The sequence below is a fragment of the Electrona antarctica genome (assembly GCF_951216825.1).
Source record: "Electrona antarctica genome assembly, chromosome: 3".
NCBI lineage: Eukaryota > Metazoa > Chordata > Actinopteri > Myctophiformes > Myctophidae > Electrona > Electrona antarctica.
Genome location: NC_136808.1, coordinates 16,350,577 through 16,374,477, shown reverse-complemented (window position 1 = coordinate 16,374,477; position 23,901 = coordinate 16,350,577). Strand labels below are relative to the sequence as shown.

Sequence of the window (23,901 nt, the reverse complement as noted above, 5' to 3'; positions counted from 1 at the left end):
AGGAGCCATTCATTACCCATCATATTCATTCACCAGACATACAGTTCAGTTACGGTACAGTTTAGCAGGCAGCCAGGCACAGTCTTGTTGTCTCACCATGAGAGCTTCCTCCCTATACGTATTTACACATTTGTTCTACATTCCATCTTTAAAAATATTTTTCTTTTTCTTTTTACTTAATTTACTCCCCAATTGTCTGCCATGTACAATTTATTTTTCTGTAATGTTCTTTGCTTGTTGAAAAGCAATTTACAATTTTACAATTTAGGCATTTAGCAGACGCTCTTAATCCAGAGCGATTTACATTAAGCAATAACAAAAAAGCATGGCATACATCACATATATAAAAAGTAGTTATCATGAAACATGCGTAAGCTAAGAACGTAACAGTGGAGTATCTATGTAAACTATACATACTATACTATATTATATATTATACATGTGTACTATAAAGAGCTATGACTACATAAAAGCAGCCTGCAAGAAAGCATAATTTGCACTAGGCTTGTCCTCCGATTGGTGATTTAATCGTATATATCGCCAATGGGAAGGAAAATCCCTGGTTGGCATATTTTCCTACAATGATATTAGTAATTAATTTAAGCTGTTCTATAATATACAGCATGTTGTCCTGAATGTCCTCTCATAGCGCCCCGCAGCACGAGCAGGGAGCTTTTAGTTTGCATCTCCGTGTTCCATAATATGCCTGCTCTCATTTGGACTGTGATATAAAAGATAAAGATAATAGTGTTATTATCCACTGAACCGTGATATGCTGTTATGGATCCTAACCTAACCTTAACAGATGCATACTTTATCTATCAAACTGCAGTAAAATGTAGCTGTATTGTTTTATGTCCAAAGTTTGGTTTACGTGCCCGAAAGGTGTATTAAGCACGAGAGAGGACAGGCTAACATGCATGCACAACAGCATACACATAAAACGAAATACAATTTTAATACACTAATCCTTTAACAGTGTGATTCAGAGGAGCAGTTAGCTCTCGCTACAGTGTTCGGATTGCAGCTCCCATGACTCACTCTGGTGTTCTGGGGTCAAAGCACCGGAATAAACACCTGGGACAGCTTGGTTTTTACAGACATAATCACACACACGCACAATGTGCATACATGAACACACGCACGCACGCACGCACACATGCACGCACGCACGCACGCACGCACACGCACACTAGACACATCCCAGATGTCTGGTAGGACAGTGCTGCTGGCATTCCACATACTAATTTCAGCCAAGATAAAGTTTTTACACTTTTAGCAGATGCCAGCTAGCAGCAGATCAGGATTTCTGACCCACCACAGGCAGCATTGACAATATTCACACGGTGGCCATTTTGCTCTTATGTCATTCGCAGGAGAGGATACCCCACCCACTTTTGAGAGAATGACAGTCACAGAATGACATATTAATTGGAGAAGAGGCACAGGAACTGGTTAGGGCATTTCTTCCATTAACAGATGCCCACTGGATGGGGAGGTGGTAGGAGGAGAAGGACAGTTTCCTATCAGTGCAGTGCAGTGTGTAATAGGGGATCAACAGTGGAATGGGCAACACCTACATTACCACCATCATGCACATTCCATGTCAATGGGGTCATTATATCCATGACAACTATATACAGTATATCTTGTTGGATGGATCCCAGAAGAGAGGATATGCAAGCGAGAATGCAATGTTGCAATGGCATGCCACACACACACACACACACACACACACACACACACACACACACACACACACACACACACACACACACACACACACACACACACACACACACACACACACACACACACACACACACACACACACACACACACACACACACACACACACACACACACACACACACACACAGTTAAGTGTCTGCAAGGCAAGCCACTCATCAGCCAACACATATAACGACATGAAAACCATTCATGCAAGCTTTCACATTCTGTTCATTTCCCGAATTAGCATGTGTTCTGTTGTGCCATGTGATGACTCTGATGACATGTATATGGCTACTAACCTAACGACATACCTTCATCACAACCTGCAGGGCGCTGCAGCCAGTTGTAGACCAGGGTGTAATTGTAATAGAAAGGCAGGGAGGGAGCGTGTGTGTGTGTGTGTGTGTGTGTGCAGAGACAAGCCAATAGGCAATAGACAGACAAGGCAAAGGACTTTCCTTGGCCTCTAGGGAGTGCGCATACAAAGTTGTACACAGATCGGTGCAGTTATAGGTAAACACGTGATTTGGCCTGTTATAGCACCTCCATGAGGCCGATTTGAAAAATGTGCGTGTATATTTTCACGGAAATCACACGCTGTGTCACTGTTCATGATTCGTGGCATTTTGTTTGAAACGGACGAATCCTGCAAGCTTTGGAAGGCAATCTTAGCCAATCGGAATGGAATATGGGAAATGGGTTGATCACATGAGAGATAATGTATAGTACCGATTTGGAGGATAAATGTGTACGAGTCATGTAATGAAATGTGTTTAGCAAAAACCTGCCTCATGGTGGCGCTATAACAGGCCGTTCTGAAGAATTTAGGGCAGAAGTTAGTCGTTGGCATCCAGGGAGTGCGTGTGCAAAGTTTGGCATCGGCCGAGCCAGCGGTGCCGGAGATTAGCTGTACACAGATGGATGGATGGCGGACGCACACGGAAGGACACACACACACAGACAGACGGAGTGCAGAACATACTCTCTCCCCAAGCCTTCGGCCTGGTGGAGACAATGATGGAAGGACACACACACAGACAGACGGAGTGCAGAACATACTCTCTCCCCATGCCTTCGGCCTGGTGGAGAACATACTCTCTCCCCAGGTCTTCGGCCTGGTGGAGACAACAGAACATACTCTCTCCCCATGCCTTCGGCCTGGTGGAGACAACAGAACATACTCTCTCCCCATGCCTTCGGCCTGGTGGAGACAACAGAACATACTCTCTCCCCATGCCTTCGGCCTGGTGGAGACAACAGAACATACTCTCTCCTCATGCCTTCGGCCTGGTGAAGACAACAGCACATACTCTCTCCCCATGGAAGGACACACACACAGACAGACGGAGTGCAGAACATACTCTCTCCCCATGCCTTCGGCCTGGTGGAGACAACAGAACATACTCTCTCCCCATGCCTTCGGCCTGGTGGAGACAACAGAACATACTCTCTCCCCATGCCTTCGGCCTGGTGGAGACAACAGAACATACTCTCTCCCCATGCCTTCGGCCTGGTGGAGACAACAGAACATACTCTCTCCCCTCCCCATGCCTTCGGCCTGGTGGAGACAACAGAACATACTCTCTCCCCATGCCTTCGGCCTGGTGGAGACAATGATGATGATGATTATGATGATACAACAGGGCATGAGCCAGCGATGATGTGCTGACCACTCAAACATGCCCAGATCAATTAGTGTCAGCTGTGTTCTGTCACAGAACCCTGAGCAGTGGGAGACAAGTACATTTACTTAAGTACTGGAGATTTTTAATGTTTTATTATTATTTTATTTTTACAAGCTCGAGACTTTGCTTCATATCAAATAGAAATATTGTACTTTTGACTCCACTACATTTCTAGGAAGGGAGTCTTTCTTACAAAGTGAAAATAGTTGATCAACAAGTTCAGAACAGCTTGTAGATCTGGAATCTAATATTTTAGAAAATATGACATTTTCTTAAATTGAAAGATTATATTACATACATACAGACATACATACGTGCTAAATCGATTATCGACAGCTCATTGTCATTATTTATCGATTATTTGACACGCCCCCCCCCCCCCCCCCCCTCTTTTTTTTTTACATCATATAAAACTTTTAAGTTAGTATATATTTAATATTATACGCACATGGTCACATAACATTACATGTTGAGTGCTGTCTATGCTTTGATGGTTACTGTTTTATTGCGACCGAAGGTCGCATTTACTATGAAATCCTGCGTCTCACGTCCGTCACACCACCACATATGCCCTGTGACATCATGGAGACCCTTAACGCCTCCATATATGGCCATCTGATTCCCCATATATGAAGATCACAACTCTGACCTCATCTAACCCTGGATAACCATACATGGAGAAGACTGGATCATCACCTAGATCTGCATATATGGAGCCGGCCACTCATCAAACCCTGTACACTCAAGACACGCTCCATATATGGCCAGTACAGAATTCATTCCATATGTTGATCTGACCCCCCATGCCAAAGCGCCAGCGCTCACCCAGCTGTCTGCCATCAACCATGCGGATGTGTGCACGCATGCGCTCATGGCGTCTTACTGGTACGACGCCATGATGAGTAGTACGATGAGTAGTAGGATGAGTCTGGATGGATAGTAGTGCAACTTTTAAGCAATTTACTTAATCGCTTGTCCGATGTTAACAGACTTACTGCTTTTGGCGGAACGCTCCGTCTGATAAGCTTTATTATTGATATCAAACCGGATCGCTGATTACTATTTTTTCATTATTATTTTGGCTCGGCCTTTCCTTCTTTAGCGATCCTAGACCGGCCGTCCACCAATGCCAGGGTATAATTGGTTTACAATGGTGACATAATGATGATATGTTTCAGTGTCAGGTGGGTTAAAAAAAAGGGACATACGCATCAAACCACCCGAGTAACCACATTATACCACTAATCACTCAGAAATTACATATACATACATATAGACATATGAGCATATGACGTGATGAATATATGTACCAATGCCAGGGTATAATTGGTTATCGATGGTGACGTAACGATGACATGTTACAGTGTCGGGTGGACTAAAGGTAATGCCCCTATGTATACATGTATGTACTCTGACACCACTGCAACAGGCATAAGTAATCATTACCATACTTCAAAATACTACTTTTTCTCCTCCAAAAGCAAGGTACGTAGCAAATAGCTAAATCTAATAATTCAATATTGCAAAAGTGACTTTATTTTCGAACTCCATTGCAGCAGTGATGAGTTTTGAATTGCTAATTATCTCAAAAAGCCAGCAATTGCAGTCAGAGGAAGGGCTGCATGATGTTGTATCATGTTTAGTCCGTTTTAGTACTATATACCCACTGCTGGCTAGTCGTTTGATCCACATGGCATGATTTGAGAACTCATAGGTCATAGTTGATACTACTGTAACCTGTCGGTAAATTTCCTGATGAGTAATCACTTACTGTACAACACTCCGAAAAAGGTCCCCATGAAACAAATCGTAGGTTAACCGTTAACAACAGCATCATGGCCTTCTCTATACGCAATAAGGACCCGGTGGTCCTGGTAGGTGACCCAACCATGAAGGACATGGTATAATCACTCATGTGGAGTCAGCCTCATCAGGGGTCTTTGGGATCAGGTGCTGGCCCTGTAAAATGAGGATTATTTCCGCTAAGCAGTGTAGCTCCACAGGGCTGATGTGCAGGCTGTCCACTGACCCCCCCAGGTTATGAAAAAAAAGCCGGCCGGCGCATCACTACAACCTATATTGTTGTCCAAGTCATATAGTGCCGGGGGCGTTGTCATTGTACCCGTTTGTGTCCTTTTTATGCCCGTATATGGAGATTTCTGTATCTTTCAGTCCTTGTCCCTTTTATGCCCATATTGGAGATCCTATATATTAGAATGCCCATATATGCTGGTTCTGGACAACTGGATATCCAAACTACCACCGTAATGATTACGGTGGTAGTTTCCCTCGTGTCCTTGCAGCTGCGAGCGCCAAGTGTGAAGTCGGTTGGTCCCATATATGCATATGACCATATATGGGCATAGCGGTTGGATCTCTTAAGCAAAGGTTGTAAGAAATATGGATTTAATAACTCGAAATACTGTCGATAGTGTGCGTGCACGGCGCGCATGCGTACGACTAAACGCCTGGATTCCAGCCCAGTTCTCCTGCCTGGCAATCCTGGACATGTATGGCTCAGCAAAACAGGAATACCCTCTCTGGTCAAGGAGGGGGATATTAAATTTCTACACTACAAACAGGGCTACCCTGCTACATAAATACACACACTCTTACTCTTCTGTCTGTTGTGCTGTGTTTTTGTGACTTTATTTGTACAGGCCAAGGTGGTCAGGACAGTAAACAGATACTTCCACTGCAGAAACCTTTGGATTTTACCCAATCAGTGGACACATGGCTATCAGTACTCCTGCTAGCGCACATGCACGCACGCACGCACGCACGCACGCACGGAATGTGCTGATAAGGAGACAAAACCCAACTCCGTCTCTCACAGCCTGTTTCTCATTCCAAAGTGTTTCCCTCGCTTTCTCTCTCTCCACCCTTTGGCGCTCTCCCGCTGTTTCTAATCTCTCCCTCCGTTTATCTCTGTCAATATATTGCTTCTCATTTCCTCACCGTTTTGAAAACAGTGCATATGTACAGTATAATGGGAGCACGAACACAGCACATGAATGCAGTCAGTTATTTCACTGAAGAAATTCCAAGCCACAACTGACAATGAGTGGTAAATTGAATTATTATTATGTATTTGTTTGTTTGTTTGTAAAAGTCATAACAATCTGGCTACAGTCAAAGTCAGATCAGGTCAATCTCTGAATATTGGATAGGCTGTTGCAATCAGCTAAAAGTGCTGTGGGTGAGTCAATGACAGAAAAACCAAAACACTGAACATGCAAGTAAGCTAAAGAGCTCCATATCGCACTTGAGCTGGGATTGACAGCAACGAAACATGCTAAAGCACTTGAGAGAGAGAATGCCAGTACACACACACAGATGTGTTAAACAAAGGGAACATTCAGCAGGAGGTCCATGACAACATTTGTTTGCCCCCCTTACAGTAGAAAGAATAGCCAAAACTAGCAAACAATAACGACAGATTTCAGTTTGTCTCTGATTGTATAATCTAAAATATTTTGCAAGAGATACAGTATCAGTGTCTGAATGTACTGGACAGTGAAAACGTTTATTTTGGGTGATGCGATTGTCCCATTCTGGGGGGAGAGAAAAACAATAACAACATGCCTTTCAAATTTTAAGTTGCTCATAATCTTTATCACTGTGCAATTCTGAACCACAGCTCACAGCCCTGCAGAGTCACATGGTGCAACTAAAACAAGAGGCCAAGCCCACTCCACAGCATTCCCAAGCCTTCTGAGGACTCTGCCACAATAGACATGTTGTGGGCCAGCATCTATAGTGAATTAATGAGTTACTGGTGGAACAGTCATGTTCCCACCACTTAACTGGCTATGCAATTACCATTGGCCGTGAGATGAGAGCCAGAGTGGGGCGGGGGTCTTAAGCATACTTTTATGAGATGCACAGCACAGACAAGATCATACATAAATGTCATCTACAAAGCACTGCTCGCTCTAACCCTCAACCATTCAGACTGGCAAATGAATTAATTACAACATTTTAGTCGACAATGGAAGGAATAGTTACGTTTAGGGCACAGCCAATAAAATAAACCCTTGTTGTGCATTCAATCAGGTTGTTGATGGGAGAGCTTCCGTCTGTGTGTGACGTGTTATCAGTTATATCAGTTATCAGGAAGACAAAGGTTTGATTCCTTACATAAACTGCAATTGCAAATAGAGTATTACATTCACCCATTCACACAGTGACAGCAGAGGCAACGATGCAAAGTACCACCCTCATCTGGAGCAGTAATGAGTTCAGTGTTTTGCTCAAGGTCGCATCAATATGAATCCAGCAAGAGCTTGGGATCGATCTGGGAGCCATAAGGTTCCCAAACGGCAAGGCTCCTGTGCCACTGCTACCCTCACTGAGGACAGATACATATAAAAAGGAATTAAGAAAACAACCAGCATTCTCAACTGTTTTCACCCCAGGAGGGAATAAGCCTACATTCCACATGACAGTATTAGCATTGCCTTGTATGTGATGTCACTTTCTTTGGCATGAGTTAATAAGCCTAATGGTGCGTTCACACGGGCAGATGAGACGATGCAAAGACGCATTGTGAGTTGATTTGGAGCAGCTACATGCATCATTCCATCTTTGCAACGTCATGTCGATGGCTTCCATTGACAATGAATGGTAGACTGCATCTTTGCATCTGCTTGTGTGAACGCAACACAAGAATGCAATGGTTATTGCATACCATTTGTAAAGGGCAAGTGCAGATCAAACTTGCGACGAAATAGCAGGTTTACTGGTTTAGGACCTGCAGTGTTAATCGCGATTGTCATGAGAAAACTGTAAACAACACAGCTCTAACTCTCCAGAGATTTAGGTAACGGAGAGACAGAAAGACAACAAACTGAGAGCTTGAGGAAGAGATTTCAGACTTGTTTATGGTGGACGCAATTAGCAAAGGGCATCGTTATCTTTAACAAGATAACACTGAAATAGGTTACTGGGAAAGGAGTGATATGAGTGGGAGCAGGACAAACTACAACTCAACACCAAGTGCCTCCTTTACATAGGATGGAGAGGGAGTGAGGGAGTGAGTTAAGTGTTTTGTAGCAGCATGTGTGTCTGTATTGAAGAAAGGAGAGCAGTTACAACTAGGCGATACAGACAAAATCAAATGCCACAATATTTGGGACTTGATATTAATATTGATTGGATATTGTGGTAATGACTACTGGTGCTTTCACAAAATATTTAGACGTTTGATTAAAAAAAAACAGTAATGCCTATAGCATAACTAAATGAATAAACGCAAATAATGGAACAGCTAGAACAGTCCGTTACTTTCTTTCTTTTCAAAATCTTTTTATTCAGGTTTTTCGACAGTAGCCCAGGGGCAAGTATTAGACAGACATGTAAAATATAAAAATAAAACTCAATCCCCTATCCCACCCTCCCCCCACCCACAATCCCAAGACAGTCCGTTACTTTCAATAAATTATCACTTTCATGCAGCCTTTAAACACTTATGCGACTGTGACTTATGTCACTATGTAATCTCTTTTTATCACAACATCGGTATTTTCAATATAGTGCACAGCACTAAAGCATAGCAGCTCAATTTGATTTAGTGTGATTCCGACTACCGAGATACATTTCTCTCAATTCTCTGTACCTTCAAGATAACAATTTCAAATTTCATTATTCAATTATGTTTATTAAGGATCAGCTTAGAGCCATGTATATGGACTGGCAAATGGATTGACAAGTGTACTAAATTAAGGGCCACAATATTTTTTATTTTATTTTCAATATCGCATTTTATTATGAAAAGTGTAATTTTCTTTCTTTAAAAGGTGTAGGGCAACGGAAATGGTGGACATTTTATTTTGAAGTTTTAGCTGGAAACGCTGGCTCTGAATTTTCTGAACCAAATCAGAGCATCGCATCCCTCCAGGCTATGGGGTCTCAAAGTCTGACTTCCTGCACGTGAATTTCGTTTGTAAACAAAGTGACAGGGAGACATTAAAAAAAGCCAGCGGATTATTTCTAACCTGTACACAACCTATATACTATATTTTAGCGTGATGATTAAGTTTAAAACAAGTAATACACTGTCTGGATGTCATCTTGACCAGCTGTGGAGGAGGAGTAATGAAGCATGGGAAACAAACTTGTGAGCTTCATTTTTATTGGCTTTTATTGATGTCTATCTCTACACGTCATCACGCAGCACGTTTTCGTTTTCAGGAAGTAATTAAAAAAAATGTTTTATGGACTTTTGATATAAAAACACATGTTTTTGGCATCCATTGTTAGGTATGCCCATATGATGACCACAGATATGGTCTAAAAGTGTGAAAAACGTATTTTTTATTTCACTACGCCTTTAATGGGTAAATAATAACGCATTTTTGAACAACGGTAACGGTTAATGGTTAATTAACCAGAAAAGAATGGTTACCGGTTATTAAAATGTCTTCATCACTATATGTATTGTTGTTAGCACTGTCTTGCAGAACATGCCACACTAACATTACGCTGTTTGTACCTGTATTGACTATTGAGTGAGATAAATAAAGTAACCCTCTTTATATTCGTTATTCTTAGCTTGTTAACTTTTGTAAAAATGTTAAACTTTTGAAATTGTTCAAAAGGGATGGATCTCTTCCCAGTTTCTATCCTGAATCACACCCAAATAGGTTGAAAGTGGTTAACCCATTTTGGGCGGGAACCCCTTTTGGTGTTTTAAGCATTATGTTACACTTTAGCTATTGAAAAATAGCAGATCTACAAGCTCAGAGTGCCAGAGTGGACAAACATACATTGAGCTCAGTCTGGCAGGAGAGTCCATCAATGTCTCTACCTCTCTGTTTCCAACAGCAGAGACAAGACTGCATGTATTGTACTGTATATCTGACTTAAAAATAATCACCAAAAAACTACAGAAAAAAACATCACTGCTTTTATTTATTTTTATAAAGACTCTGTTCTGTTTTGGTACGGAAATATAATGAGTCACGATCAAATTCAGGGAGAACAAGCCCTGAAAAACCAATAGTGTAAATGTGCTCCCTCTGTCTTTATGGCTCATGCTGTAGTTATTTTACAATGAAACCTCCAACTGTACAAAAATTCTTTTGCATATTGTATAACATTATTTGCTATTTATATACTATAAAATTATAGCATCCTTATGTCATCGGGGATATGCATCCTTGTCATCCAAATGAATGTGTGTGTGTGAGAGAGAGAGAGAGAGAGAGAGAGAGAGAGAGAGAGAGACAGAGAAAGAGAGAGAGAGAGAGGTCACATAACATGCCTTGGGATGAATCTTCCCAGTTTGAATCAGCTGAGCCAACGCTGCCAGTGCACTCGCTCTCCTCACTCTATCTCTCTCGGTCTCTCTCACGTACACACATGCGTTCGCATCAAATCCCTTGTGCCTGTAATGGGGTTGATAAATCCCTACCTGTCATGCCAAAAATGATGGAAGGCTGGCCTAGCTTGGTTGGTCTGGCTACTTTATTTAATGTCTTGTTCAAAAACAATACTAAACTAACATATTCCAATGGTAAAGGGAACTGTACGAGTGTGTATCTCTGACTGTGCACACTGCATGTCTCTTGTCGGCGTCTTATTTATCCCACTGATCCCACCGCAGGCCATATGTATAATATAGCTTGAGAATGGATCACAGCCCCGCTGTGATTGGCCAATAGTGAGCTGCTTGCACATAGTGTGCGACTGTGCGCAAAGTTGACGGCCAAGATAATAAGTTTACCTTTTCGCAACAACGGGCTATGTTGGACCCAGAAAACGACATCAGACTATGTCCCTGTCAACCACCACCATTGCCAAGAATGGACAGACTCTGTGCAACACTTAGCCCATATCCCCATTCCCCATCCAACACAACAGTGATCCCCAGGTTGGTCCCTGTTTCACAATCAGTCAAAAAACCCTTACCTAGACTCTCTGGTTGTTATAGTTAGAGGTATACAATGTAAAATCATAAGCGTACCCAGTTTAGCGAAAACATGAGGGTGGTAATAGTAACTGTCTACTTACTGGCCTACCTACCGGCATGCGCACATAAGCCTCTCCAATTGATCCAGAATGCTGAAGCTTGCTTAGTCTTCAACCAGCCAAAATTCTCACATGTCTCCCCCCTCCGCTCCCACCATTGGCTCCCGGTCACTGCCCGCAGAGTACAAAACTCTAATGTTGGCCTACAAAGCAACAAAAGGTATGGTACCCCCATATCTTGCAAGTCTGATCGGCCTCTACAAACCCTCCCACGCGCTCAGATCAGCCATCGCAGGGAAGCTGGAAGTATATTCACTAAAAACGCCGGGACGGCGCTCTACACACCCCAAACTCTTCTCCCCTTTGGCTCCAAAACTATGGAATGCACTTCCCATTGCAATCAGAACTGCAGACTCACTCCCAATCTTCCGCCATAGTCTGAAAACCCACCTCTTCGGACTCCATTTTAGCCCTTGCCCTAGCCTTGACGACCTAACAGGCGTATGCAAAGGCTCAACTTATGTAACTTAGATAGCATTGTATGTAGACATGAAATGAAATGAAATGAAATCTATATTTACCCAGGGTATCTGGGCTAAGCTCAAGAACTTGTTTCCAGCCAGGCCCTGCTCATAGAACACATTTCATCGTAGTGGTTGATGCCTTGTTCAAGGGCATTTCAGCGGTGGTAATTTTAACGTGTCGGACGGCTGATTCGAACTGGGAACCTTCCGGTATCTAGACCGCGCCGCTATCCGTTCGGCCACCGCTGCCACAGACATAGCACTCTATAGTGTATGTATACGCATAGTTTAATTATATAGATATTCCACCGTTAGGTAAAGTTCTTAGCTTATGTATGATTCTTGATGACTATATTTATGTATTTGATGTATTACCATGTTTTGTTCTTCTTACTGTAAATCGCTCTGGATTAAGAGTGTCTGCTAAATGCCTAAAAGTAGTCTGGAAGGGGGCTTTTAAGATCATTAATTATAATCTGAATTCTTGAGGCCTTGATACCTACTGCACATGCCTATATGGCAATATCTCAAACTCAACACAAGTTCTTTGAAAATGAAGTGTGTGTGTGTGTGTGTGTGTGTGTGTGTGTCACAGAGACAGTAACAATGCTCCAGTGACTCACTGAGCAATAATGCTGTGATTATGGGTGAGAGCAGCAGGTCTCTTTAAGATCCACCATGTGATTCTGATTAAAGGCAGTGCATCTCTCCCTCCCAACCCCTCCTTCCTCCATCTCACCATGCCTCCTCTGCCCCCCCGCCCCCCACTCTTCCCATTCAAAAAAAAAAAAAAAAAAAAAAAAAAAAAAGGTATTTTCTATTTTCTCTCCTTCTCTCGGTTCCATCCGCCGACCTCCTGCCGTGCGGTTCTGTCCTGGAATTCCTTGCAGAGATGAAAGGATAAGCAGGTCAGAGTCAGACAGCCTTGATATCCAAATCCCTTCTAGGTCCTCTGGTGGACTCAAAATAAAAACAGCTGCTTTCTACCTTCCACCCTCATCATCTCAACTCTGAAAGCAGACCACATTTCAATAACAAGGAGATCTTTTTTATTATCGCACAAGGTAAGCTTCCCCTTTCTGAAACACACGCACATGTTTCCTTTTTGTCCTCCCTTTTACTAGCGACTAGGGAGACACATTTACCAATTTTGCGATATTGGTAAATGTGCAAAATCATGTCACCCTTCGGGGGTCCTGGGATGCAATACTGTACTCAGTACTGTACTCTATAACGTTGTTGAAGTAGGACTCATAAAATGTCACTGGGGCCCATCTAAAAGACCACCCCTGGGTCCTGGGACCCATTACAATGAAAACCTATTTACATCACTGAATGTATGCAGACAAAATAAATGTACAAGCATTACCTCCATTGTGGTTTGCAAGGTCCCCTCCCTACCCCCAGCCCTCCTTGCAAGGCTAAACAGACATAGGGATCTGTACACACACAGCATATACGACAACAGATTTGTTTTGCCACAGATGCATTCCAAGACTTATGAATCAATGCTGATGTCAGATGTTAGGCCTTAATGCAAAAAAGGCAATGAAGGAGCACTGCGATAAAGATAAGCAGTCATCTTCAAATGCACTCATGTCATATCGCAGCTGAAAGTTGTATACCAACCACATGTTGCAAAATGATACCATTCACCATCAATTTGTTGCAATGACAAATTTGCTCAAATCTGTTAAGTCCCACTTGTTAAGTTGTTATGCTGCTATATGCTTATACTGCCTGGGGACTTCCCCTGAGTCACCAAGCTCCTCTGTCCTCATCTGTCCTCTCCCTCTGTATGCGTTCATGTCCCATCAATGCATGTCAACTTGACTTCTTCCCCTGAGTTGTTGTGCTTTACATCTCAGTCTCGAGTCTTCCACGGATTGAGACTACAGACAAGGGTTTCCATGGACTATGTCTGTAGTCTGTTCTGTTATTATTTGTTTGCTATACAGTTAATACATCTGTGTCTCTCTGTCCTCCTCTCTCCCAATGTCAAGGCAGATGACCACCTTCCTAGAGCCAGGTTCTGTTTGAGGTTTCTTCCCGTTAAGAGATATTTGTCCTTGCTGCCATCCTCACGTGCTTTCTCATGGGGGAATTGTTGGTGTATGGTCATGATCTGCTCTACTATGTAAACTGTGTCATTTTGTGATTTGGCACTATATAACTAAAACTAAACTTGACTTTTGTGAAATTAAATAAGGGGACAGGTTGGATATTTCAAAGTATAGATTTTACTGACCTATCCCCCCACCCCTGCCTAAACAGTCTGACATGGTTCACAAAGACGAAGGTTGATCTATTGCTCAAGTACAGCAGAAATGCAGCAGGACAGGAAGAAAGGGTCAGGAGGAGAACCACCACACTGCAAAGCCTTCTCAACAACATGGCAGGGTGAACACAGCTGTTCTAACTTAAGTCATATGGGTTGATCAACTCCCATTCACTTCAGCAATCCTTAGATGTAGATCTGCCATTTACACTATTTTCTGTTTAGAAATGTATGAACATTTTCGAGCAGGGGAATTCATACAGATGAACGGAACAAAAGGACAGGTTTTGTTGATTCTGTGTTGTGTTCTATAGTGGAAATAGCACGTCCGTTTCAAGTTCCAAAGGCTACACACAAAGATCCAGAGTTTTGTGCAACAATTTAAAGTAAGTCAACTCCTGTTTGCATCTGTGTGTGAAGGATGCCATGTGACAGAATAAAGGACACATGTTGCATGTAATAAATGTAGGTGGATCAACATCCACAGTACATCATTTGATACTAGTCTGAATGGAAGCTTATCACAGCCTAACAAACGAAGTAGGGCCCAGCGAAGCAGTGCGGCCATTGGCTCATAGTGATAGTTGGGCTGGAGAGGACCAAGTTGGTCAACTGGTCAGCTGTTCCTGCCCCTTTTAAGGCCTGTACATGGTCGTCATACATTGTGATCTGTAGTGAGAGCAGTGAGCAGGTAGAGGAACATTTAGAGAGGTGGAGATATGCCCTGGAAATGAGAGGAATGAAGGTTAGCCGCAGCAAGACAGAATACATGTGTGTGAATGAGAGGAACCCAAGTGGAACAGTGAGGTTACAGGGAGCAGACGTGAAGAAGGTGGAGGACTTTAAGTACTTGGGGTCAACATTTCAGAGCAATGGAGAGTGTGGAAAAGAGGTGAAGAAATGAGTGCAAGCAGGTTGGAATGGATGGAGAAAAGTGTCAGGTGTGATGTGTGATAGGAAAGTATCAGCAAGAATGAAAGGGAAGGTGTACAAGACGGTGGTGAGACCAGCTATGTTGTATGTTTTAGAGACAGTCGCACTGAGGAAAAGAAGCTGGAGGTAGCAGAGACTAAAATGTTGAGGTTCTCTCTGGGAACTAACAAGGAAGGACGAGTACATCAGAGGGACAGCGCATGTCAGATGTTTTGGAGATAAAGCCAGAGAGGCCCAACTGAGATGGTTTGGACACGTACAGAAGAGGGATAGTATATTGGTAGAAGCCTAGAAGGATGTTGAGGTTGGAACTGCCAGGCAGGAGGCCTAGAGGAAGACCAAAGAGAAGATTTATGGATGTAGTGAAAGAGGACATGAAGTTAGTTGGTGTGAGAGAAGAGGAGGCAGAGGACAGGGTGAGATGGAGGCAGATGATTCGCTGTGGCGACCCCTGAAGGGAAAAGTCGAAAGGAAAATAAGCTTTTGGTGTTATGATTTCCCCCTTTTGTGCCAGGGAAACAAATACATCTTCATTATAATAAATAACTTTTCAGAATCTATACATCTTGGTAGGCGGCAGATATTACACAGCAACATCGCCAGCATAAAATTGATGCTTATAGTATGTGGCCGATATATCGTGCATCCCTACCGAGAGGCCTATATACCTATTCATCCGCTAGAGGGCAGTTGCAAGTGTATGTACCTCCCTCACAATGCAACACAAATGTGACCAAATGGACACTAATACTCAACCAATCTTGTCACATCACATCACGCTACAAGTAAGGTGGGTGAAAAACGTAACTGTGCAGTCAACATCAATGCAGTCAAGAAGATAGGGAGAAGAGCATAAAGTGCATGATATGACTAATCCGCATGATATAATAATTTTGGATAAATCAAAGTGACTACGCCACTCTCTGGAATCTAACACGGGTGCGCCCAAATAATTAATTTCATCATGCCCCTGAGTGCAATGCGCAAAAGTAGCCAAGGTCAAATCAATTATAAATGCTGTCAGTCCAGCAGGTCTGAAGCACACTGACCAGCAGCAGAGACTTTGTTTCACTTCTAAGCTATCGGCAAAACAGCTGTAAAACCCTATATTTTATTCATTGGATTAATAAGGAATAAACCAAATGCCACCTACATTGTGAGTGGAACAGCCAATGGCAACCAAAGATGCGTGTGTGGCGACAAGGAAAACTTTTTTCTTACTACTGTCCTTTTACAGTTGACAAAGGTCACCACGGGTACTAATGGCGAACGTACAGTTCGGATGGCAAATTCGACTGAAAGAATCCGACAAAATTGTCACCCCCTCCGTTCCTGTTGCCCACGTGTCTTATGGAGGCCTTGTATGGGCATGGACAAACTTCTTATCTCATGCCTGCTCAACTAAAGGTGGCTTCACCTGAATCAAGTGAAGATACTAAAGACACCAGTAGATGACCGGATACCACATATACACACACATAGCTGGAAAACTGTGTCTTTCCTTTTTTACGCCCTCAGTTTCCGGCCTCTCTTCAGTGTCCTGTCTAAAAAAGCAAAACGGCCTAAAAATAGGTAATAATTGAATTGCCCTTTAATAAAAAAAATAAAAAAGTGTATGTGTATATATATATATATATATATATATACACACACACACACACATACATATACATACACACACACACACACACACACACACACACACTAGACTGTCTACCTTCCACCCTCTAGATACTAAACTATCCTGACAGTCAGTGAGGAGAAAATAGTCAGTCATGAACTTGCAAATCTGCTATTTTTACTACGCAACACCGGCAACGTAAAACATAAAATTAACCATAGGCCTTAGAATATTTTCTTGAGAAATTTGGCCCATAACATGCCCAAAATAGAGATGCCAGGGTTGATGTGGTTAAAGGAGCCCCATCTGTTCTGTACTTCATCAGCAGCTCTCAGATATGAGTTCTAAGGAGATAGACACGTAACCAAGGACACAGAACAAATGCACCACCTCTCCTCTCATCTCTTAGCACTCAGTCCTCCAATTACATCTCCCACCTTCATTGATGTTAATAGGAGATGTGTAATCACCAAAGCAAAACAGTATCTGCTTTGGGCTCGCTGTTCATCTGCCTAATTAATAGAACCTTGTCTATCTAAAATAAGGACAGCAGTAAAGGAGCACTGCAAAATCCTCAGTGTTCATTTACTTCTGTTAATTTAAAACCCTCATGGGCCCATTTTTACACTCTCAGAGTTAAAGAGACACTGAATTTGCAGTGAGTGGGTACTGGACATACAAACATTTTTCACTGAGCGCACAAAAGCCCGCCGTAAAGGCTGGAGGTGGTACTTGTGCTACAAATCATGTCTTCTTCTGTCTTTGCAAATGCATTCCTAAAAACAAGAGTGAATCAAAGCCTGAAAGGGGGAATGAAGACATTAAATGTCGTGTGGAAGAGTTAATGTCCTTATTTTAATGCAAGTGGCATCCAGAGGATTAATGTGGTTTCAAACGACTTTAGAGACATTGGCAACAAGCAAGACTGTCCCCCCCATTCTGGGGTTCACCCAGGATCTGTGGCACCAAGTAAACAGCTTTGCCTACAGTCCCCTTTTTCACAAGAAGAACACTCTCCCAAATATCAATTAGCATCAGGGTTTCTAACTGTTGCACAAGGTAGCTGTTATTGAAAAACAGTAAGAGGAAAAACATAACTTGAAAAGAAAGTTGAAGTTGTGAATTCCCATTCATTGATGTTGCTGAAACATACCATTATTATATAGTAAGCTTACAGTCATCAGCTATAAACCCAAGGCAGAGTATGAGTCATCTATAGTATTGCACTAGAATAGCATTCTTGACCTATGAAACATTAGGACAGCACAGCCACAACGTGTCTTCTTTTCCAGGAATCACATCATCTCTCTTACTGTTCAGCATACTCAGTCTTCCTTAGGAAGTGACTCATATTGCTGGTATGCATGTTATCAGGTAGAACTAGAAGTTATTACATGAGCTGTGTGAATGGCAACACAGTCCGAGTCATCAGCAAGTGGTGAATGCAAGTGGTATGAATTTAATAGATTATTTCTGACAATACCCATTCCCATAGGAAAGATGCATGCATGATGGGTTTTATTACCACAGAATAGGGTGTCTCTGTAGGGCCAGTTAGAGGCAGGAGTGGGGTAGGATGCTTAATGTGCTCTCTTGTCTCAGAACAGTGAGCTGCTAATCAACCAGTCACGGCCTGAATAACAGTCCCCAAGTCTGCTGTGGAAAAGGTATTAACCTCTCACTCAGACCAAACATTACATCAATTTAAACATGTGCCATGTTAGGCAATGCAATCACCAAAAAATGTTTTCTTTGATCTGAAAACGGCTGTTGACTGACCTATAGCACAAAACAATGTTGGACCCACGTGGAAAGAGGGCAAACATTTCACATATAATAAAATAGCCTGCATTCTTCTCTGTGCTGTCACATTGAGACTATCACAGACTATCTATAAAAGTTACATTTATGTATTTATTACGGTAATTTTCTTTCACTGTTGCAGGTCATTGCTACTATAACTAACGTGTTTACTTTAAATCATAACATCACCCGCTGACAGGACAATGGTGGTTTCGTCTGAACTGGCACAACCGACCAAACCAGAATATCACAACCGCAAGTTAAATACACAGCAAATACATTCCTGACTTGTCAAACAAAAATGCTCGACAGCTAGGTGGAAATTACAATCTTGCATATATTTACTTTGTTAATATATGTAGTGTAGCTGCTCTAATATGAGGATGACCTAATTAAAAAGCACTTCCCCAAAATGCCTCTTGCTCTCCTTCATTAACATAACATCAAACGGTAAATATGGCTCTACCAAAGCTCTAGCGGACATCATGCCTTTTAGATTAGAAAACTCAACTGGTCATGTTTTCTAGAATAACACAAAGTAAACATCAGAATTGATTAATATATTATTATTGCTAGACATTAATGGAAGTCAGAGTTAACAAAGTCAAGGTGTGATATGATTGTGACATCATGACATGTCTTTCTGTCCGTTTGTCTCGACTACAGTCAGTACACCTGACCTGACCCAGTTCAGTCCAAACTCTGCAGGCTTGTTGTCTACTATTCTACCCGGCACTGGCACAGCACAGCACGGTGCAGAACGGCTTGCTTTATGATGAGGGACGACAGACAGTGTGCACAAATACCAGTAGCAGCAGCAAACAAACAAAACAAACACGCAAATAAATTAACGGCGCAGCACTTTCAATAGGCTTTCCCCCCGTGCAGTTTACACAATGTCGCTTCACGTGACCAAACATAACAGATCTACAAGCTATGGCGCGTTGTTGGCTTGTAGATCTGTTATTTTTCTTGGCACGCGACACCGTCGTACTTGGGAGTATAAATGAGGCATAACCCTGACATCAACAGGTAGACTGACTCTTCGTTCTGAGCGTACAGCATAATAATTACCACGCACACTTTACAGGTGATTTACAGTCTACTCAGCCGTCACTAACGGCGACCATTAACTGTCTTAACACCATTAATTGAAAGCAAAAAGGTTAACTTAATGCCTGTTGGGTATATATATATCATTCAGAAAGAGAGCCCCCACTTCCAGTGCCTCTCACTGATGATGTCGGACGATAAAAAAAGTTAAGTCACAACAATTAACCCATCTCTTCCCAGTTCCCATTCACAGCGAACAGACATTTTAATGAAAACACTCCAACCTGGTACCAAACTAACAGTATTAAGTTTCGCCAGCCGACCCACCTTGTTTGGAGCTTTGGCAGACATTTTACGCTCTCTTGCTCCGCTTCAAAAAAGCAAGTTGAAAGTTTTTCTCTTTTTTTAATTATCACTCGGATAAAAAAAAAAGTGCAGCAAAATTCCTTCCACTGAATGTCGCCCAGCTGCCGCCCGCCGCCACGCCGCCGGGCTGTTGTTATTTTATTCTATCCAGGACGACGACGGGAAACATGACACGAAAAGGCGTGTGGAAAGTCCAAAGTTCATTATCTTATCCTCGGTCCTTTTAGTCCTCGCTGAAACTTTTTTACTCCACATACATAGCACGTCGAAGAAAGATTATTCAATGTGAATAAGGCCGATAACAAACGTTATCCTTGTGGTAATTGCAGGTTGAAAACTTAGGGAAGAGTAGACAACATCACTTGGTATAAACTGCAATGGCAGCGGTTTGTATACTCCTCTCTTCTCCCTGTTCTCGCCTCTCTGAGCAGCGAACGTGACATGTCTGTCTGGAGCAGACCATTCTGCTTGGAATAGGGGTGTGTGGAACGAGGGAAAAACAGGGACACCACCGCTGTTGGAAAAAGCCCGGTTATATACTAAATCGCTCGACGGTGTCTCGCGCCGAGAATAGCCAATCTCAAGCCCACAAGCCGCGTATGTGACGTGCTGTGAACTTGTAGATCGACTATTCTCGGTCGTTCCCGGCGCGCGACGAAGAATAAATTAGGGCACTTCCATCAAGCTCATCAGAATTGTTCTTTTTTAATGGAATATGTTAAATTCCGATCAAAGCAAATTTGTAAATTGATTTGCTCGGTCCTTCTATATATATATGTAATTAATAAGGCAGCTGGAATCACGGAAAAATAAAAATAAACTGCACCGGACCCAGTTGTGGGGGTGTCACTTGTCCCTGCTGGTGCTGAATGTTCACTTATACTTTCACTGTGATGATGAGCTTTGTTGTGTGTGTCTGTGTGTGTGTGTGTGTGTGTGTGTGTGTGTGTGTGTGGGGGGGGGGGGGGGGGGGGGGGGTACAGACAGTATGTATATCCTATGTATAGACTGTGCCATGTTGACAAATTGGTCAACACAATATGTGTGTTCTTGAAAAGGGGACAGGGCCAGGGTTACTATATGACGTAGTCAAGCATACACAGATAGTGGGCCTATAGTGTAGGCCTATTTGAGAATATGATGTTACTCTTTGTGGGGGAAAAAATAAATGATATACTGTATATAGGCTTATATATATCTTAATTCCACTCCCTGTTTGTGGGGGTCGTGCTTGTTCTGGGATTCTGGGACAACATGCAAGCCTGACATTAAAAGAAAACACGCACGCACGCCACGCACGCACGCCACGCACGCACGCACGCACGCACGCACGCACGCACGCACCCACGCACGCACGCACGCACACACACACACACACACACACACACACACACGTCACATTTTAAATGTAGCTCAAGTCTCAGCAAATTCTCAAGGCAGAGAACGTGAGGGCAGTGGTTGTGGTTGATAAGCAACCTCACAGGAAACCACTAATGCCATTCAGTCAACTTCCTATGACTTCCCAAACCAGACCCCACCCACAGGATGCAACAATCCCCTCTACTGAGCTTGCATTGTTTCACAGTCAACAACTTACTGTATGTTCCCGCTTCCATGGTGCCATATAAATTAACATCAGCAAACATATGCAAAAGAAGAGTGGGCTGTAGTAGCAACATGCATAATTTAACATAAAAGTTGTATAACATTGCATAGACCTCCTACTAAAATACATACTTTCAACATGCTCATGTAAGCAGTCAATTAGTTAAATCTGGGAAGCCATTATGAGCGAGCAATGGCATTTGCCCAAAATTAGCTCTCTGGTGAATCCTTTTTTGTCCTTGTTGTACTGCCACGGGTTGGAGGTCTTGGCAGCTGTGTAGGTGGTCTTGGGGGTTAATTCCCACCAGGCATAATCCTTCAAGAGTAAAAGCATGGCCAGACTATAGGCTTGAAGGTTGCAAATACAGAGTGACCTCCAGAAGTGCCTGGTCACCCTGTGACGAAGGTCAACACAGATGTCCACCCACAACCCTGCAGGTATTCTTCAGCAGGGGAGTCATAATAATCACTCACCCTTTTTAGCTAAAATATATCCCATTTTATATATGGAATAAAGAATTTGCACTGGGAAGAGTGCAATACAGCTGAGCCTGTGCATACTGTATAACACAATAACATATTCCAGTGAAACATGCAACAATAACTGGATAAATACATACTAGTATAGATGCAAACCGGTCACTCCTTCTGAAGGTTCCTAAACTTCTTTCCGGATCGAGCAAAGTGGATATCAGCATGGTCAGCATATCCTCTTTAGGCATGACAAACTGATGTCAATCCGCAATCCATTATTCTATCTAATAATCACAATTTAAAGATGACAAAGAGAAGCCTTCTCCCACTACACTACACCATCACCCAGTGCAGTGACAGCATCCCTCAAACTCTGTCAGAGAGGATCATTTGCGATACTCCAACATGAACAAAAGCTATCTTTGTCCTACCTACCCCCACCCACCCTACAACACACACACGCACGCACGCACGCACGCACGCACGCACGCACGCACGCACGCACGCGCACACACACACACACACACACACACACACACACACACACACACACACACACACACCCCTCTTTAGGGCTAAGAAGTGACTACAGAGCTCAGGTGCGGTCATGGAAGAGCAAGCACATGGAAAACATAGGTGAACACAGGCATACACCTGATTTATATACTTAGTTGCATGCCGGTGTCTCGCACCAGAAATAGCCGATTTGCAAGCTCACAATGCACCTCACTACGATGCATTGTTAACTTGTAGATTGGCTATTTTTGTTTTGCGACACATGATGCGCAATAAAGTATAAATCAGGCTTTATGCTGGCGAAGAGCACATCACAAGGTTCACTCACCATACAGTAGCATTCCCCTGAAGGGAAAGGGCTAATGTACAGTGAAAGAACATAAGAGCGTTAGCGTGTATACACTGAAAATGAGTACAGTAAATCCCACCCCCCATTGCCCCCACACACCTGACACACAATTATGTGATTCCCTGATCTGACACAACCATTCTCACACAGCAAAAATCAGAGTGTTAACTATTGAAGTACAAAAATGGACCTGTAACTATGCATAGGTTAAAGTTCAGAGGTTGGAAGTGGTATTCATCTGTCCTGAGTTTGGAGTGTGGGATGGTTCTTTGTGGTACTCCCTGGGTTGTGTTGACTCTGGGCCTCCTGCTGCCCTGCAGCTCCAGTATAGGATCGGCTCTTTATTTCTCTAGCTAATGAGAACCTCCTGACTGACAACATCATGGAGGAAACCCACAAGAGCAGTGCAATCACCAATACCTGTCATATTACTGTTAGACATGTACATGATAACATGGTGATTTCCTAGTAGCAGCATGTCATTGCTGTCGGGCCGGAATGTTTGTTTTTTTGTAAATGAATGCCCAACCCTGTCATACTAGTGTCACAAGAGTAGCAAAAATAGGCGATCTCACAGTACTTTGCATCGCAAAGCGCTGTTAGCGACACTTTTGCCCAGTAAAGTCCTAAATTAACACTCGGTATGGGCGACTGAACTGAAATGGCTTTCATCAAAGGTAGTCTGTTTTGGAACGTTAATATGAAAGAATTTCAGCCGTTTCTGTTTTATTAATTTAGAATACTATACTGTACAATACAACACTATATTAAATAATATTCAACCGTAACAGACTATAACAAAACTTTTCTTATAGTCTGTTATTCGATTTAACAAGGTCTATAAAGGGTAATAGCACAACCCACTACTGAATCATCAATTGTATCACATTTCTGTCTAAAAGAGACCAGCTGTTTGTGAGCAGATTAGTATCATGACGGGATTATAAAGCATATCTCCAAATGTATGCCCTACCTTCCAGGTCAGCAGA

General features: G+C 42.7%; 1 protein-coding gene across 10 annotated transcripts in view; it reads right to left on the bottom strand.

Moving 5' to 3' along the window:
• The window catches only part of tjp1a (tight junction protein 1a), a 90,271-nt gene extending 69,815 nt beyond the window's left edge, over positions 1-20,456 (bottom strand). For all 10 annotated transcript variants that reach the window (XM_079497269.1, XM_079497273.1, XM_079497274.1 and 7 more), the window contains exon 1: positions 19,930-20,456. In XM_079497269.1, coding sequence (XP_079353395.1) covers positions 19,930-19,953 — 24 coding nt within the window. In that variant the 5' untranslated portion in view covers positions 19,954-20,456. The remainder of the gene's footprint in view (positions 1-19,929) is intronic.
• Between the last annotated feature and the right edge of the window lie 3,445 nt (positions 20,457-23,901).